Below are 17,089 nucleotides of genomic sequence, written 5' to 3'. Positions count from 1 at the left end.
CTCCCAATCACCGAAAGCGTTGAGATCCCACCCGCCGGAGCCGGAACCGCCGGAGCCGCCTTCGCCGGACATCTTGTGATGAGAGGAAATTTGAGAGGAAATTGAGATGATAGAAGAATAGATGTGTAGTTGTGTGAGAAATGAGGATGAGTGTAGGAGTATTTATAGAGTAAAAAAACTAATTTAAAAATAAAAAAAATAAAAAAATAACAAAAAAACGGTATTATTACCGTTAGAATTTTTTTTAATAATTTTTAAAAAAATTTTTAAAAAAATTCGAATTTTTTTTAAAAAAATATTTATTGCGTCAGCACGTGACGACGCCCACTCGCGGGCCGGCGAGTGGGCGTCACGCACGACGCCGGGCCGCGCCACGTCGCAGCGCGTGGCGAGCCGGCCCGTCGCGTAGCTCGGCGACACGGGACGCGGGACGGGACAAGGGACGAGACGGCAAGGGACGTTTGCTGCAACGCAGTGCGCGACGAACTCGTCTCTCCGGGACGGGACGCGGGACGCCGACGCGCCGCCTAGTGGATGCTTTAGTTGAAATTTCAAGGAAATTGAGAATATTCCGCTGTTCGGAAAAAAATTCTTCATGACTAAAAAGCATGTTATTTATTTAATCTATTTGAAGACTTAAAATTCTCAATAAACGATATTTTCTTGATTTTAGAATTTTTTAATGGTCTGGAGCTCCCAACACAGACGGCCACCGCGTTTGAGTCTGTTAGCAACAGCGTCGATGGCAAGGACGATGTTGCAGACGCACATGGCCCTCAAGAACTGTACCGACCCCGACGAAGCCGAATATCTCCGGGCGTTACTCGATGAGCTGCGTCGGAAGTTGGGAATTGGTCCGACTTAGTTTTTTTTTATTAGTTCAATGATGTAACTTTTTTTTATTAAAACTTCGCCGTTTGTTATTTAGACCGTTTTTTATTTACTCGTTACTTGTTATTTGAAAACAGTTAAATTAATTAAACAAAACAATAAAATGATGATGTTGCGCGTCATAGGGCGCACCTTAGGGCGCCCCACTGCAGGTGGGGAGGTAGGAGGATAAAACTGCTGACGTGGCGCGCCATAGGGCGCCATTGCTAATGCTCTTAGGCCATCCACAATAGGCGCCCAGCGACCGCCCAGCCGAGCGTCGGCGCTGGGCGGTTCGCTGGGCGATCTATTGCAGCCGCCCAGCGGGCGATTGGAGAGAGAAACCGCGCAGCGCTCGGCGGTCGCGTGGCGCTGGGCGGTCCGTTCGGCGCTATTGCAGCGCCCGGATCGCCCAGCGCACCGCCTAGCGCGAAAAAATAATTATTTTTTTTTCGAAACACTATATATACGCGCTTTGTTCGTCATTTTCCCGTATATGTCTCGTAAACTAAATTTCGCATATTGTGTGATTGTTAATTATTTCATTTTGTATATATTTGTTAATAGTGATGTGGATAGTATTATTAATGTTTCTCGTATATGTCTCGTAAATTAAATTCTGTATATTGTGTGATTGTTAATTATTTCATTTTTATATAATTGTTATTAGTGATGTGGCTATTGATGTGGCTGGGCTATTTATGATGTGGCTAGGCTATGGCTGGGCTATTTATGATGTGGCAGGAGGATTTTTAGTGCTGATGATGTGGCAGTGGCTAGGCTATGGCTGGGCTATTGCTGGGCTATTCCTATTGTGGATGGCCTTAGAGTAACTCAAAGAAAGGGTCAAAAAATTGATTTCTGATTTATTTTTTGTGGGCATCCCATGGTCAAGACAGGGACTTTGTGATTATTTTATTTTTACTTTTATTCGGTTGCATTTATTTTTTCGTATAAAAGTATCTTACATAATGCCCTTGATTATTAGTAAATCTTAATATACTATTACGAGGAGTAAAGTTGATGAGGCTATTATTCCAAAATACTCCTATCCTAGTATAAATACAAAAGAAAGAATAATTTTACATCAAATAACAAACAAGTGAAAATGATAAATTTTCCCCTCATAAGCTCCGTCATATGACTCATCACTGATCTCTTTTTTTTTTCTTGCATTAAAAAGAAACATATATTTATTATTTGTAAGTAAAAATGTCATGCAACACTAGTGAAATTTGCAAAAATAGGTTATTGTCTCTAAATTTCAATTCAAATGCAACTAGTGGTACAGTATATTTTACCAGTCCATTCAATTTAAAGACATTTTTTTTTGTTATAGCCATGTCAATGAAAAATCCTGCCATATTGTCGGAAATTATTTTTAATAAATCCAACATTTAACAATTGTGACATATTAATTGGATCCTAAAAATATTTAACTAAAAACCATTTTATCGTTTGTTTTCTAAATTTTTTTAATAAATATTGTAGTCAAATTTAGATGTACATTCTTGACTCAAAGGTGTGCTATGAGTCTATGAGACTGATGATGTTTTTCCCTTTTACTAGAAATTTGAGTTGGATTTATGGGCGGGTTTTGACCTGAGGGAGACACACTCTACTAACTGACCTAGCTCTTGAATCTTGATTTTTGGGTCATTTTGATTTGTAATAGAATCTCTGCAGCAATCAGCATCACTATTTAACACATTTATACGTCTCTGTGAAGACTGGAACACCATAAAAATCCTGTCTTTCATCTTTGTTCAATCTTAATTACCAGGGTTTCAAGCTGCTCATTTTCAACTCATTCTTATTCTACAGATATAAGCATAACTGTAATTATTCTAATTTAATTTATTCTTTTTCTAATAACTACAATATCATCATCATTTCAACCTTTCCTTTTCTCTGACTTCGTCTACTGTATCATTGTGGAGTAGAAAGAGACGCGGCCAAGATTTTTTTTTTCCTGTTAGATCCAAGTCATCATCTTTATCCTCCTTTATATCTCTTAGAAAAGTGCGTACAAGTGGAGAGTATTTGTTGTTTTCTTTGATTCTTTCTTTACACAGGGTTCCTGGAGTTTTATTTGATTAAGTAAAGTATTTTTAGGCTTTATTTCAATCAATTGCAGTTTAATTATTCACTTGTTTTTCCATTTGAAGCTGTAGTTTTTGAGCAATTCTTTATTTGTTTTGTCATTAGACTAAATTTGGGTTTACCTTTTCTGAGCTGCGAATATGCTAATGATTGGCTTCATTTGTTGACATCCATCTAGTGCTTTTTTCTTATGCGGAACAATATTTTTCTTGTTCCAAGATTATATAGTTTAGTTTCCAGCTCATGCATTGGCCAGACAATTTAGCTTTACCTCCTTAGCTGAGTGTTATTGAATTTGTGATATAATGCTTTGTACTCCCATTTCTTGATTTGCAGTTTGAGCTTGCTGCACCTATAAGTTGTAGTCGAGAGAGCGTTTGGTCCGGCTATATAGTTGGGAGTCAGTGTAGTTTGGGCCTGAACTTTCACTGTCAGATTGGTAGTATGTGGTGTATCTTTGTGCCGTTTGCTAGTGGGAGATGGAAGAAGTTTTGCCTTGATTTGTATTTGAAGATTGCTTAGATGACGAGTACTGTTTGCTAGTGGGAGATGGAAGACGTTTGCCTGGATTTGTGTTTGAAGATTGCTTAGATGATTAGTGTTGAATAGGGTTATTATCATTACAGCCTCAATGGGCGGTTTTTGTTCGAGAAGAGCCACTGATGAGACTACGTTGGGTGGTGCACTTCCTCATGTTAATGGACGCTTCAGTTACGGACCTGGAATAGTTTATCAACCGACCGAGGGAACCATTCTCCTTTCCAGAGTTGAGTTCTGTTCCTCATGAGACAAATATGGATGATATCAATGATGGAATACCTCGGTTGTCTAGGGTTTTATCTGATAAATCGAGACCAACAAGAACAAAACAGGTTGCATTGACGAAGGTATGTGCTATAATGGATATAACTCTTTGTTATTTTGCCTGTCAATTATAGTATTTGCTCTATTGTGTCAAAACTTGAACCAGTAATTTAAAATCTTCAGTGTTGCTGTACTTGTGGGTGGTATATTTGCATAAATTGTGCGTGTGTTGCAGGCTTTCCCGAATTGTGTTTGCAACTTCACATGATTTTTGTACATGGAAGTTTTGCATCTGGTGTGTGTTGTGAAAACCGATAAATAACTACTATTACTCTTAGGTCTCAGAAATGAGTTCACGTCTTGGCAGAGCAGGCCATGCCGGCCTCGAGAAAGCAGTTGATGTGTTGGATACTCTTGGCAGTAGCATGACTACTTTGAATCTTAGCAGTGGTTTTGCATCGGGGTTAACTACAAAAGGAATCAAGATATCAATATTGGCTTTTGAAGTTGCGAATACCATTGTTAAAGGTGCCAATCTGATGAATTCACTTTCGGAAGAGAATATTAGGCATTTGAAGGAGGTGGTACTCCCTTCTGAGGGTATACAGCGTCTAACATCGAGGGATATGGGTGAACTCCTAAGAGTCGCTGCAGCTGACAAGAGGTGTGCATATTGAAAACAGTTGCATGATTTACTCTTTTCCACTGATGTGCTCATTCTCTCAATATCAATTAGGGATGAATTGAAAGTCTTCTCTGGTGAGGTGATTCGCTTTGGGAATCGGTGCAAGGATCCTCATTGGCACAACTTGGACCGTTACTTTGAGAAGTAACTGCAGATATCCTTTCTCCATTTGCTGTTCATATCTTTGTTAACACAACAACTGAGTTTCCAATATAATATAGAGTTCATCTACGCATTTAGGTTGGAGTTAGAACTCACACCTCACAAAAAATTGAAAGAAGAAGCAGAATGTGTGATTCAACATTTGATGGTATTAGTTCAGAACACTGCTGTAAGTTATATTACTTCTCTTTTTTATCTGCTTTTGGATAATTAATTTTTGAGATGGAGAATAAATTTGTGATAGACTATGGATTAAAGTCATCCTCATGAAATGTTTCAAGGCTACTAAAAAAAAGAAGCTAATATCTCATAAATATTATATCTATCGGTGATATTGTCTTTAGTTCGAGAAGAACCAAGTGCAAAGTATTTTAATGTATTGTGTTATGTTTCAGATATAAGGGCTCAAGAGATATTATTGTTTATATTGAATCAGTTAGATCTTATTAAGTTGGGACAGGGTTTAAATTTGTGTTTTATCATTCTGTAAAATCCCTTCTTTTCAACTACTTATGATATTTTAATTTTTTGTTGTATGTTTCGTTGGCATCAAACAGCTTTTTCTAGAGAAATGGTAATTTATTGTTTTATCCAGGAACTATACCATGAAATGCATGCATTAGACAGATTTGAACAAGACTGCCGGCGCAAAGCTCAAGAAGAGGATAACTCAAATGCTGCACACAGAGGTACTTATGATCCATTCAAAATTATGTTAAATCTTTGAAAGATCCGATGGTAGGTACACACCAATAAGAATTTATATGTAATACTCGACAATGTATTGTTATGGTGCGTACATGAGAATTTAGATATAAATGAAGTGATCAAGTGGGTTGTCCTGATTTTAATTGGTCTCTGTTGGCGTATTGAAGTTTTTCAAAGCTTCATATTGTAAATTATGATGTTCTCGTAAAATGAGAGAAGTAATCACTTTTTGCAAATTAAAATGACAGTCATTGATGACCTCGCCAAGTTCATATGCTTATGTGTTCTTTGCTTTGTAGATATAATTTTTCTGGAGCCTCCCATTTTGTTCTTTTTGCCCTAACCTATGACTAGTCACATCTTCCTGTTTCGCACTGTTGCTCTCTTCTTTCTGAAATTGTTCTCCCTCCCCATGAAGGAGACAGCCTTGCAGTTCTATGTGCAGAGCTGAAGAGTCTAAAGAAGCACGTAAAGAATTTGAAAAAGAAGTCTCTATGGTCCAAGATATTGGAGGCGGTAGCAATTCCAAACTCTTCTCTTATATGAGTTCCAAATGTATGCTATACGCAAGAAACAGAGCTTACTATTTTTTATTTGCAACACGACTTATATGTATTGAATATTGCTTACTTTTTGGTCATTACAACCATTCTTCAAATACCAAACTGATTTATTTATTCTTTATCCATGTTAATTAAGGTGATGGAGAAGCTTGTGGACATCGTCCATTATCTACGTTTGGAGATCCATTCTGCATTTGGTTCCAGTGGTAATGCACTTAAATGCTTTTCTTTTTCAAAACAAGATATGGAGTATTTTTTTACTGCTTATGTTGCACAATCCTTTTATTGAGTATGTCTTAACTCGAAGAACTATCGTTCTGGTAGTTTCTGTCTTTCTGAGTTTCAATCTGTGTGTCACGTATTCCCTTAAATCTATGTTTGGTTATAGGAATAGATAATAATACTTTGCTTTATTGACTCACTGTTAAAGATGGATACAAGCCAACGAAAGACCACCGCCAAAAGCTGGGATCTGCTGGACTTGCACTCCACTATGCAAATATCATAACCCAGATTGATACACTTGTGAGCTCGTTCATCTTTCTTATTCTACGTTGTACACTTGTACCTCTCTTGCAGTGACATGCAACATATCTCTCTCTTAACTGTTGCGTCTGTCGTGAAACTCGATATAACCTCCTTTTCTGTAAGTTGATTTGGTCGACATACCAAAAGAAACAAATTTTTATGATACTTATGGAGTATGCCTGTCTTCTCGCTCGATTTGTGGATGAAAATTTTGAAGATGGAGAAGCTGATCCATGCTACATATAATTAGTTAGCCTATATTTTTTGAACTATGGCTGCAATTTTCGATCAGGTCACTAGATCAGGATCAGTGCTGCCAAGTACAAGAGATGCTTTATACCAGGGACTGCCACCAACTATGAAATGTGCTTTGCGTTCTAGACTGCAATCTTTTCAACTCAGTGAAGAGGTCCTTTTTTCTTTATTTTTATTTGGCTCAAACAATGATTATGTAGTTTTCAATGTCTACTTGTGATTTTTATACATTTATACTTCTCCTTCTTTGTGCAGTTTACTGTCCCAAAAATCAAAGAAGAAATGGAGAAAACTCTTCATTGGCTGGTGCCTCTGGCCACTAATACAACAAAGTAAAACTACTATCTTCTCTATAATTATGCTTCACGAGGGGAACTGCGTTTAATGAACTTCACTCTGTCCCATTTTTTCTCTTGGAGGCCACAGCGTTGTGTTAAGATAAACATATAGGATTACTTGGTTAATTTTTAAGTTAAACCAGTTTTGTGATACCTCTCCTGCCCACGTTCTAAGAGCTCTGCCGAAATTACTTTGAACCTAAGTGACCATAATTTGTTGGGTAAATATCGCTTTCCAGTCCCACTATCTCCCTGTAAATGACAGATTTGAATCCAATAGATTGGCTTATCGTTCAAGTCTTGGGGCTAGAAAGTGATATCTACCTAATTTTCATCAGTAGAGCATCTGGCATACCCTTATAGTCCTTTTGTGATATCTTTTGCTTTGTTTTTCGATACATACTTTGACTTCGTGCCATGTTCGTAAACAGGGCTCACCACGGCTTTGGTTGGGTAGGTGAATGGGCAAATGCAGGGTAAGCTCATCTCCAACGACACTCATCTTTCAAACATTTCAATTGCTTTCGTCGTGATTGGCTATATATCGTGTTATTCAGATCCGAGATGAACCACAAACTTGATGGCCAGATGGATTTGCTCCGCATCGAAACTCTTTATCACGCGGACAAGGAGAAAACGGAAGCTTACATTCTTGATATGATATTATGGCTGCATCACCTCATCAGCCAATCAAGGGCTGCAAATGGTGGGCTAAGATCGCCCGGCAAGTCCCCAATCAGGTCCCCTAACCAGAGAATGCTACAGCTTTCGAGCCAGAAACCGAGCTCACCGTCCTCAACGCTGTCAGTCGAGGACCAGGAGATGCTCCAGGACGTTAGCAAACGGAAGCTGACTCCCGGAATAAGCAAGAGCCAAGAATTCAACACATCAAGAACCAGTCTTTCCAAGCACCACAGGCTAACCAAGAGCAACAGCCATTCTCCAATACATGAAACCAAGAGGGATCCTTTCCCGATCAGGAGGCCGTCTTCGGTCCCGATAATCAACTTCGACATCGACCGGATCAAGGCATTAGACATGATCGATAGAGTCGATACAATTTGAAGCCTGAACGCGTTATGAAATAGGCATGTTTTCGTGATGCATGTCCCCGGCCCCAGCTCATCCACGAGCTCATCTCTTTAAAAAGCCGCACATGGTGGGTGGGAGGAGGAGACGTTGCAGCGCGTGTTGTACATGGAGAGTTATATCTTAGGAATATACTGGTTTTCCCCGTGAGATCGAGAAGACGGGCAAGCTCGGACTATGTTTGACCGGCGTTGGGTCGGTTCAGGTACGAGTGAGTGCTCATGGGGGTGTAGTTTTCACTTTTCATCAGTATGTGTACAGAATGAGGTATACATGGTTATGTCTGAGTTCCATTGCTGCCCTTCTAAATGGATCAAGTTAATGTTTGTGTAGGGGTGGAATCGTAATTTTAGCACTGATCGAGTATAGAACCGAATTTCTCGATTGATTTTTTTTCTGTAAAAGAATTTAGTTTTCCGTCCAGTATGCTGTCATCTCAAAGAAAAAAAGAAGAAAAATATATCATTAAATATCTATATAAAAACAAATCTATTTTTAATACTCCATTCAAAAGTGTTTTTTGATAAATATATAATTAATTATTTATAATATCCTTATATAGTGTAATTTTTAAGGATAGTTTAGTAATTCTGTTAAGATATAATTATTTAAATAATATTGACGACATCAGATAAGATCTTTTGTATATTAAATTAATTCTAAGTACAGTATAATTTAATATTACACGTATCATATTTGTTAATTACAATAAAATGATTTACGTGATGCTTTTCAACTAATACTATATCATGATAACACCAAATCCAATTGACATTGATGACAATAATTCAATATTAGCATGTAAGGATAACTTATAATACCCCAATATATTATACCGTCATATTATAGCTGGTAATACAAGCTTGTTTAAGTAAATTTATATCAATCCAAAATTAATTGATATTCAAATACTACTTCCACCATCCACAAAAAATATTCCCATTAAAATAGTCTCATTTCTAAAAATGGAAAGTTTATATCTTATACTTTTTCTTCCTCTCTCATACTTTATCAACTTTTTTACCTCTCTCTTACTTTAGCTATTCTCTCGTTCTCTCTTACTTTACCAATTTCTCATTAAAACACGTGTCGTTCACAAATGAGGCTATTTTTATGGACAAATGTAGTACTATATTTACTAGTATTTTATTTTAAATAATTTTATTAATAATTTAAAATTTATAAAATTACAGTAATCTATAAAAGCTTTATATGTTTAGCAGATAAAATAATATACTAAATCTTTGAAAAAAATCCAAGAAATGGGATAAAAATCCACAATTCTTGAGAAACGTGGTTCGGTAGCCTTGTCGGATATTAGGCCAAAGTTTAACATGTACATAGCCTTGTTACAATTATTACGTATAAATTGTATTCCCTCCCTCATTTGTAGTATAGACGTTTCTTTTCGGCACGAGATTTAAAAAATGTTGTGTTAATTGAGTTAATGAATAATAAAGTAGGACAGAAAAAGGTAGATAGATAAAGAAAGAAAAAAAGTAAGAGATGATAAAGTAAGAGAGAATAAAAATTGTTGCTTTTTATCAAAAAAAAGAAAACGATACAGCTACAGTGTGACAACTCAAAAAGAAATAGAACTCAGCTACAGAAGGACAGAATGAGTACCGGTTTTTGAAGTGCTCGTGTTCATGTATATATGTCCTAGTTATCCAAATATTCAAAGATTAGTACTGGTATATCTCAAGTGGCGCAAACAAAATTAATAGTGAAAATCAAATTTTATTAGTTAATTGGTAATTTCAAGGATAAATATATTATTTTGAGGAGGCTTGAATACACACTTATATAAAACTTATTGAGATTTATTAATATCACTCCGTATTTAATCTTTAATGAAGGTGTGATCACGTGAGGACGTTCGAGACAAATATTTATATTGTATTAAGCCTATCACGATTTATTTAATTGGCAATGGCAAGCATATTAATTTTCAATATTTAAAATAATTCTTTCGCTCAAATTCAACACGACCTAGTGAGGATATATTCAAATTGAGTTATGTCAGGTACTACCTAAAAGACATTCACTTTAATAAAATAAAATTCTAGATGATCACTTAGATAATAGTCAGTTTATATGTTTCCACAACTCCACAAATATATTCCATCTATGCACATTATAACTTTGCGACGAATTAACTTTATTAAATTGGAATAATATGTACCTTACTATAGATTTTTAGAAATTTAAACTCTAGCTATCTCACTTTATACCATTTAGCAATAATCGCAAGGCATATGCAATGTATGCATATATCAATGGGAATATTTATTTCATTACTATATCGGAACACAAATGTATTGCATATATTTATGTGATTTAGTTCGTATATGTACCATCTCATTAGTAAACATTGGTTTCTTCATTGTGCTCGCAGTGGCGTAGCGCAGTTGGCAATAGAGGGACAGATCTTGTTGGAATGAGCCTGAGTTCAAATCACTGTTGTCGTATAGTTGCTTCCATCTATCAGGCACAAGTGTGAGGCCTTGGGAGTTGGGCTTCTGGCAGCCAGTGGGTTAAGGCATCTCCCTTAACGGGCTACTGCGTACCCTGATTGAACCCCCTCACATGATGTCGGGCCGGAGTGTGGGGGCGCTTTCATCTCACATGCACAATTGTGAGGTCTTGAGACCGCCAGTGAGTTAATGCCTCTCCCTTAACAGGCTACTGCGTACCCTGATTGAACCTACTCACATGATGTCGGACCGGAGTGGTGGGGGCCGCTAAGTACGGAATCGCCTTTTGTTGCAATTGTTTTGTTCATGGTAAAAGCAAGTACTATCTCTGAAAAGTAGAACAAAGCTTCTGACTCGTACGTAGTAGGGCTCCATCATTCCATGCATGAACGGAATACTTCCAAAATCTCCCAGTAAACATTAATGATTAAATATGTGACCACTTTTTATCTACGGATTCCTATTATTATTAAATATATGCCGTCCTTTAGGTCAGTATGTATTATTCTTCAAATTGATTTACCGAGACCTATTAAATTGTTACAAAATCGTAAGATATTCCCAACAAAATAAACTAAAACAAATACAGATGTTTCGATATAACTTTAAGGATCATAAATAGTTTGAGCTTTAAAGATGGAACTTTGAGACATGATAGTCACTTGGTAGGCAGTAAGTAAGGAGTGGTATTATTCGAGAATAATGTAAGCTTTATACCCAATTTTGAAATTGATTGCATAAAACTTTATTTTTAATACGAGAAAAGTTTGATTAGGCATATGATATTTTAGAGCCAGTTGAGCTCAATTATTGTAAATTATTAATTTAAAAGATAAATAAGGTTTAAGAGTATTTATTTTGAGAAACAACGTTTAGCAACCCACCAAACTTTACCCGCCAAAATAACTATAAAAGCCCCCCCTTGTGTTCCACGGTAATCCAACACTTTCCTCCTATACTCTTGTACGTACGCATGCATATAGAAACATAAAGTTTGAATCTGAATGGAGGTTCGAGGCACTGCTCCATCTATGCAGCAACCGGCGCCGATCAAAATAATGTTTCTCGTGGCAGCGATAGCAGCCGGAGTGCAATTCGGGTGGGCCCTACAGCTCTCCCTCCTCACTCCATACGTGCAGCTGCTGGGGATCCCCCACACCTGGGCGGCCTTCATCTGGCTGTGCGGCCCCATTTCCGGCCTCATCGTGCAGCCTATCGTTGGATACTACAGCGACAACTGCACCTCCCGCTTCGGCCGCCGCAAACCGTTCATTGCCGCCGGAGCTGCGCTTGTTGCAATGGCCGTTTTCCTTATTGGCTTCGCCGCTGATTTAGGGCATGCCGGCGGCGATCCTTCCCGCAAGGGCCAAAAGCCTAGGGCCATTGCCGTTTTTGTCGTCGGATTCTGGATTCTCGACGTTGCTAATAACATGTTGCAGGTTTGAATTTTGATTTCGGATTGTATAATTTTCATTTTATGTAGGACTAATTCGATTTCAATCAGGTTGAATTGGATTGTGTAGTGTGGCATCAACTGCGTAATTTTGATTTTTGAATTTCTCCCCTTTTCTAGGGCTTAATGGAATATGTGATTTTATGCAGGGGCCGTGTAGGGCTTTGCTGGCGGATCTATCAGGCGGAGAAGCTCGGAGAATGAGCACGTCAAACGCGCTCTTCTCCTTCTTCATGGCGGTCGGAAACGTCCTCGGCTACGCCGCCGGCTCCTACACTCACCTCTACAAAATCTTCCCCTTCTCCAAAACCGACGCCTGCGAATTCTACTGCGCGAATCTCAAGACTTGCTTCATAATCGCCATCGCCTTATTATCTATTCTCACCGTACTCGCCCTTACCTTCGTCCGCGACGTCCCCGCCTCCGCTGCGGCGACGGAGCCGGTAAAAAAGGGAAAAATCCCGGTGTTGGGGGAATTATTCGGTGCGTTGAAGGACCTCCCTAAGCCGATGTGGATCCTTTTATTAGTGACGTGTTTGAATTGGATTGCGTGGTTCCCTTTCCTGCTATTCGACACTGATTGGATGGGGAAAGAGGTGTACGGCGGGAAGGTGGGCGAGGGGAATCTGTACGACAGCGGCGTACGCGCCGGCGCGTTAGGTTTGATGCTGAATTCGGTGGTTTTGGGGGTGGCGTCTGTTGGGGTGCAGTTCTGCTCAAGAGGGCTTGTAAAGGTGAAGAAGCTTTGGGGCGGCGCCAATTTCTTGCTGGCAATCGGTTTAGGGATGACGGTGGTGATCACCAAGATGGCGCACCACACGCGCCACTACGGCGCTGATGGAACGCTGCAGACACCGGATCCCGGCGTCAAGATTGGAGCTTTGGTACTCTTTGCTATCCTCGGCATTCCTCTCTCGGTTAGTTCTTTTTCTTTCTTTCAATATTTTAATTAGTGATTGTTTTTGTCTGATTGCATGTGTTTCAATTTGATTTTTTTTTTCCATCAATTTTAGTGTTTATTTAAGTTTCGGTAAGTTGTTTGTTTATTTCTTGCATGAAATAGGCAGGTATTAACTAATTAAGAAAATTTTTATACTAGTTATAATTAAAAATACAATTTATATCTAACATTAACTTTTTTTCAAGTAAAGTGGTTGATTAGATTAAAAATTTAAAACTAAATTCTATCTATACGTCACGCATCCTGTGGTTGAGAATGGAATAAGTATTTTTAAGGTAAATTTAGAAATTTATTATGATAATAAATATTAGAAGGGAAAAAAGTATGTAACATCCTTAATTAAGAATATTAATTTTTTGCCTTTTGTTAACTTGTACGTGTGAGTGTGAAGTGTGAACATTATTAAAATATCACACCTCACTGGACATGGATTTATGAATTTATGCGAAGCATTAAATTTTGTTTATCCTTACGAGAACATCTCTAACCATATGCATAGTCTCTTTTGCCATTTTCGTCTATCCACCAATAAATGTCCCTTTTTTTATACTACTTTTGGTAATGAAAGTAGGATCCACTTTCCACTAATATAAAACTAATACTCGTGTCTGGTCAAAATTGACCTTGTATTGGACGGAGAGAGGACTGTATGTTTTAATTTTATTATAACAAGTGAAGTGTATTTTAATTTTCAAGTTAGTGTAATTGTTTTGAATAAAGTATATTTAATATATAAATATATTAATAAGAAAATTTTATTTAATTATTTAATTTAATTTAAATTATTAATAAAGTGTTTTGGGATTAATGTGTAATTTAAATAAGTATGTAGGTATAAATGAAAAGGAATAAAAAGTAGATGTGCATGAAATATTCTTTTCAGTTTGAGTTTGGCATAAATAATTAGTATAAATTTAGTTTTAATATTGATATATATATATTTTAAAGTAAATTTAAATTTTGTATAAGTAGTCGAAAATGAGCTAAGTAGCCATAAGCGGTATATTGTTTGGCCACGTGCCGATATAATCTTTTTGGAAAAAATGCTTTTGTCACTTTAATATGAATAAAGTAACTAGCTTTATGATGACTAAAATATAAAATAATTAAAGTTCACTATGGAAATTGGAAAATGACAGTCTACCTGCTTCAGAAATGATGAATTACTGTTTAGTTTCTTATGGAAAATTAGAACTAAAAGTCCTTCATCCTTCACTCGCAGTAGTGATTGCCACCTACACCCTTCATCCCCAATAAATGTCATATATTCTCTCCTTTTTTATAACTCTAATATAAATATCTTATCATAAATTTATAAATATAATATTAGTAAATGTATTACGTATTTCATTAACTCATCTATTCGTATTTATTACAAAATTAATACTTCATTCGTTCCTTAGAGATGAGTCATTTTTATATTTTAGAAAGTTCAAGATAAATGAGTCATTATTATTTTTGGTAAAAATTAATAATCCCTCCTATTTATTGTTTCTTTATCTTTTTTACTTATCTTATCTCATTACTTTATTCCACCCAGTTTAACATACTAAACATATTTTTTCTTAAATTTCGTGTCGAAAATAAGTAAGTACTAATTTTTTAAAATGTTAGCAGGGACTAGATGGAGTGTTATTTTAGTAGGTTGCAATGTATTGAAAAGAAATAATTTCAAATATTGACAGAATTTGGCAGATAGCATAGATACCAAAAAGAATAAATATTAGGCTATATTGGCTGTTCTTTTGCATATTGTCAAAGCATACATATCAACTGTTTGGCTCATGCCTAGCCAAATTAATGAAAATGATTTAAGTCATACAAAGAGAATCTGCAGAACTTAATAGCTACTATTTGCTTCTTTTGGGTGAGGAACGAAATAGCAATAATGGCAGTTTTGGCACTAATTAACATCATAATGAGAAGAAACAAACCATAAACGGATCTGGTATTAAAGATTAGGCTCCGTTTGTTATTATTTAAAAATTGGCTGAGCGTCCTTATCCATGTTTAGTTGGGCCGAATTTAAAATCCCTCGTGTGACTTGGTTAGAATTCATGGAGTTTTATTTTTTTAGGGGATTTGCATATGTTGACTTTGAGAAAGTATGCAGGGAAAATTATGGTAAAACACAGACATAATAAAATGGTGAAAGTTACTTTTTGTTTAGTCCTTTAAAAATCAGGATTAGAGTTCATTTTTGGAAGTTGGTTGTTGGTGGGTACACAGTTAGATTATGATAGTGATCTTTTCAACATACTATATATTTTTTATCCTTTCCAGCTCATTCAAAATGTCCACATTCTTAAATAACACGGGATTTTAAGAAGAGTTGTTAGGTGAAATAAATAGAAAAAAAAATACTTCATCCGTCCATGAAAAATAGTCTTATTTTGCCATTTTTAGATTGTCTATAAAAATAGCATCATTTCAAAAAATGAAAAGTTTATCCTTCATATTTTTACCACTTTTTCTCCTTTCTCTCATTTTACCTACTTTTTCTCTCCATCTCTCTTATTTTACATACATTTTCTCCTTTTTTATACTTTATTAATTTTTTTATTAAAACTCGTGCTGTCTACAAATAAGACTATTTTTTATGGACGGAGGAAGTAGTTGAATATTTTAATGAGAGGAAAGGTGAGAAAATTTTATTTTTAAATATAAAAAATGATAAATAAAAAAGAAAAAAAATGAAAGCATAGTTTTTTAAAAAATCCCATCATTTCATATCTTGACAATCCAACATTAAATGTGGGTGGGTGGGTTGGGGATAGGCCATTTTGTAATGATTAACTTGTTACTATTAGGTTGGCTTGGCAGAGGTTGACTTTGAGAAATTACTTGACTATATTGTACTGTATTTTATTTTATTTTATTTTATTTTATTTTATTTTATTTTATTTTTTCTCTGATGAAATCTCATACTGTTGTCAATTAGGTAACTTACAGCATTCCATTTGCTTTGGCTTCCATATTTTCCAGTAATTCTGGTTCTGGACAAGGTAAATATTGCAATGAATATTTGATATATCGTTATATGAAAATCAACTGTTTTCTTCCAATTTCTTTATTCTAAACTACAATCATCATATTAATATATGCAGGCCTATCACTTGGAGTTCTAAATCTTGCAATAGTTATTCCACAGGTAATAATTAATTACTCGCTCTAGCCCAATAATGTATCGACCTAAATTCTCCACTACACTAGTGCACAAAATTTGTCTGCCTAGTTGACTTGTGTTTGATGTACGACGGATCACACAATTTTGCAAAATATACAAAAATAATTGATTAAATCACATGCCATCTTATCAAGATAGCATGGCATAAAGTTTGAGCACATTCCTAGTGGAAGGTTATTAAAAAAGTGCCTGTGTGGATTGATTCTCTATATTTTTGGATTTGTCCTATGCTACAGATGCTGGTTTCTGTAACAAGTGGGCCATGGGACGATCTCTTCGGAGGTGGTAACCTACCTGCATTTGTGGTCGGGGCAGTGGCCGCCGCCCTCAGCGGTGTTTTGGCCCTCACTATCCTTCCATTGCCGCCTCCTGAAACGGTGGCGAGCAAGGCTATGACTTCTGGAGGATTTCACTAAAATTATAATTAATGTGTCGCTTGTTACACATTTTTATCTAGACTTATAATTGTTGTCCTTTTATCTTTTATATCTCCAACTTTAACAGTATTTGTATATGTTAGCGTGATTATAGTTATGTCGTTTTTCGCTATTTCTTTCAATGTGGATAATTATGTACGACTCAAATTAAATCTTTTCTTATTAATATACGTGGTCCGAGAATAGCCAATCATATTTTATTATCTAATTATCTTTATTGATTTCAAGAATCAAGAATGTAGATTTGAATGTTTATAACGTTGGATTATTTTCCTAAGAACACGAAGAGATATAATTATATGCGTGTCGTATGTTTTTATTATTTTTATAATTATATATTATACCAATAAAAATAAAAATAATAATTTAATAGGAAGAGTGTAACTGACTTCGTCTAGTCACACTCATTAATTTCAGCGTAACCACAATCATGGTTTTGTTTGCGTAGGATTAGGAAATTGAAATAATA

At 36.1% G+C, this 17,089-nt stretch overlaps 2 protein-coding genes across 6 annotated transcripts; both read left to right on the top strand.

Annotated features, from left to right (window-relative positions):
* The first annotated feature begins 2,588 nt into the window (after positions 1-2,588).
* Positions 2,589-8,528, top strand: LOC121811670 (protein PSK SIMULATOR 1-like). 5 transcript variants are annotated; one of them, XM_042212587.1, is made up of 13 exons: positions 2,589-2,708; positions 3,310-3,860; positions 4,116-4,441; positions 4,514-4,606; positions 4,703-4,793; positions 5,220-5,313; positions 5,751-5,848; positions 6,032-6,101; positions 6,326-6,420; positions 6,716-6,832; positions 6,934-7,010; positions 7,448-7,492; positions 7,574-8,528. In XM_042212587.1, exons 2-13 carry the CDS (start codon positions 3,768-3,770, stop codon positions 8,079-8,081), a joined length of 1,707 nt encoding a protein of 568 aa, XP_042068521.1. In that variant the 5' UTR covers positions 2,589-2,708; positions 3,310-3,767; the 3' UTR covers positions 8,082-8,528. The 5 variants fall into 5 exon arrangements, with proteins under 5 accessions (XP_042068521.1, XP_042068516.1, XP_042068510.1 ...); XM_042212582.1 differs by lacking the exon at positions 2,589-2,708 and adding an exon at positions 2,759-2,892; XM_042212576.1 differs by lacking the exon at positions 2,589-2,708 and adding an exon at positions 2,847-2,970.
* Positions 8,529-11,512: 2,984 nt separating this feature from the next.
* On the top strand, positions 11,513-16,828 carry LOC121811661 (sucrose transport protein-like). The gene is made up of 5 exons (XM_042212556.1): positions 11,513-12,021; positions 12,185-12,952; positions 15,938-16,001; positions 16,104-16,147; positions 16,420-16,828. The coding sequence occupies exons 1-5, from the start codon at positions 11,587-11,589 to the stop codon at positions 16,597-16,599; spliced, it is 1,491 nt and encodes a 496-aa protein (XP_042068490.1). The 5' UTR covers positions 11,513-11,586; the 3' UTR covers positions 16,600-16,828.
* The last annotated feature ends 261 nt before the right edge of the window (positions 16,829-17,089 follow it).

Source organism: Salvia splendens, chromosome 1, assembly GCF_004379255.2.
Source record: "Salvia splendens isolate huo1 chromosome 1, SspV2, whole genome shotgun sequence".
NCBI classification, from domain to species: domain Eukaryota; kingdom Viridiplantae; phylum Streptophyta; class Magnoliopsida; order Lamiales; family Lamiaceae; genus Salvia; species Salvia splendens.
Note: the sequence above shows the minus strand (reverse complement) of the source record. Positions and strands in the feature narration are given on the sequence as shown.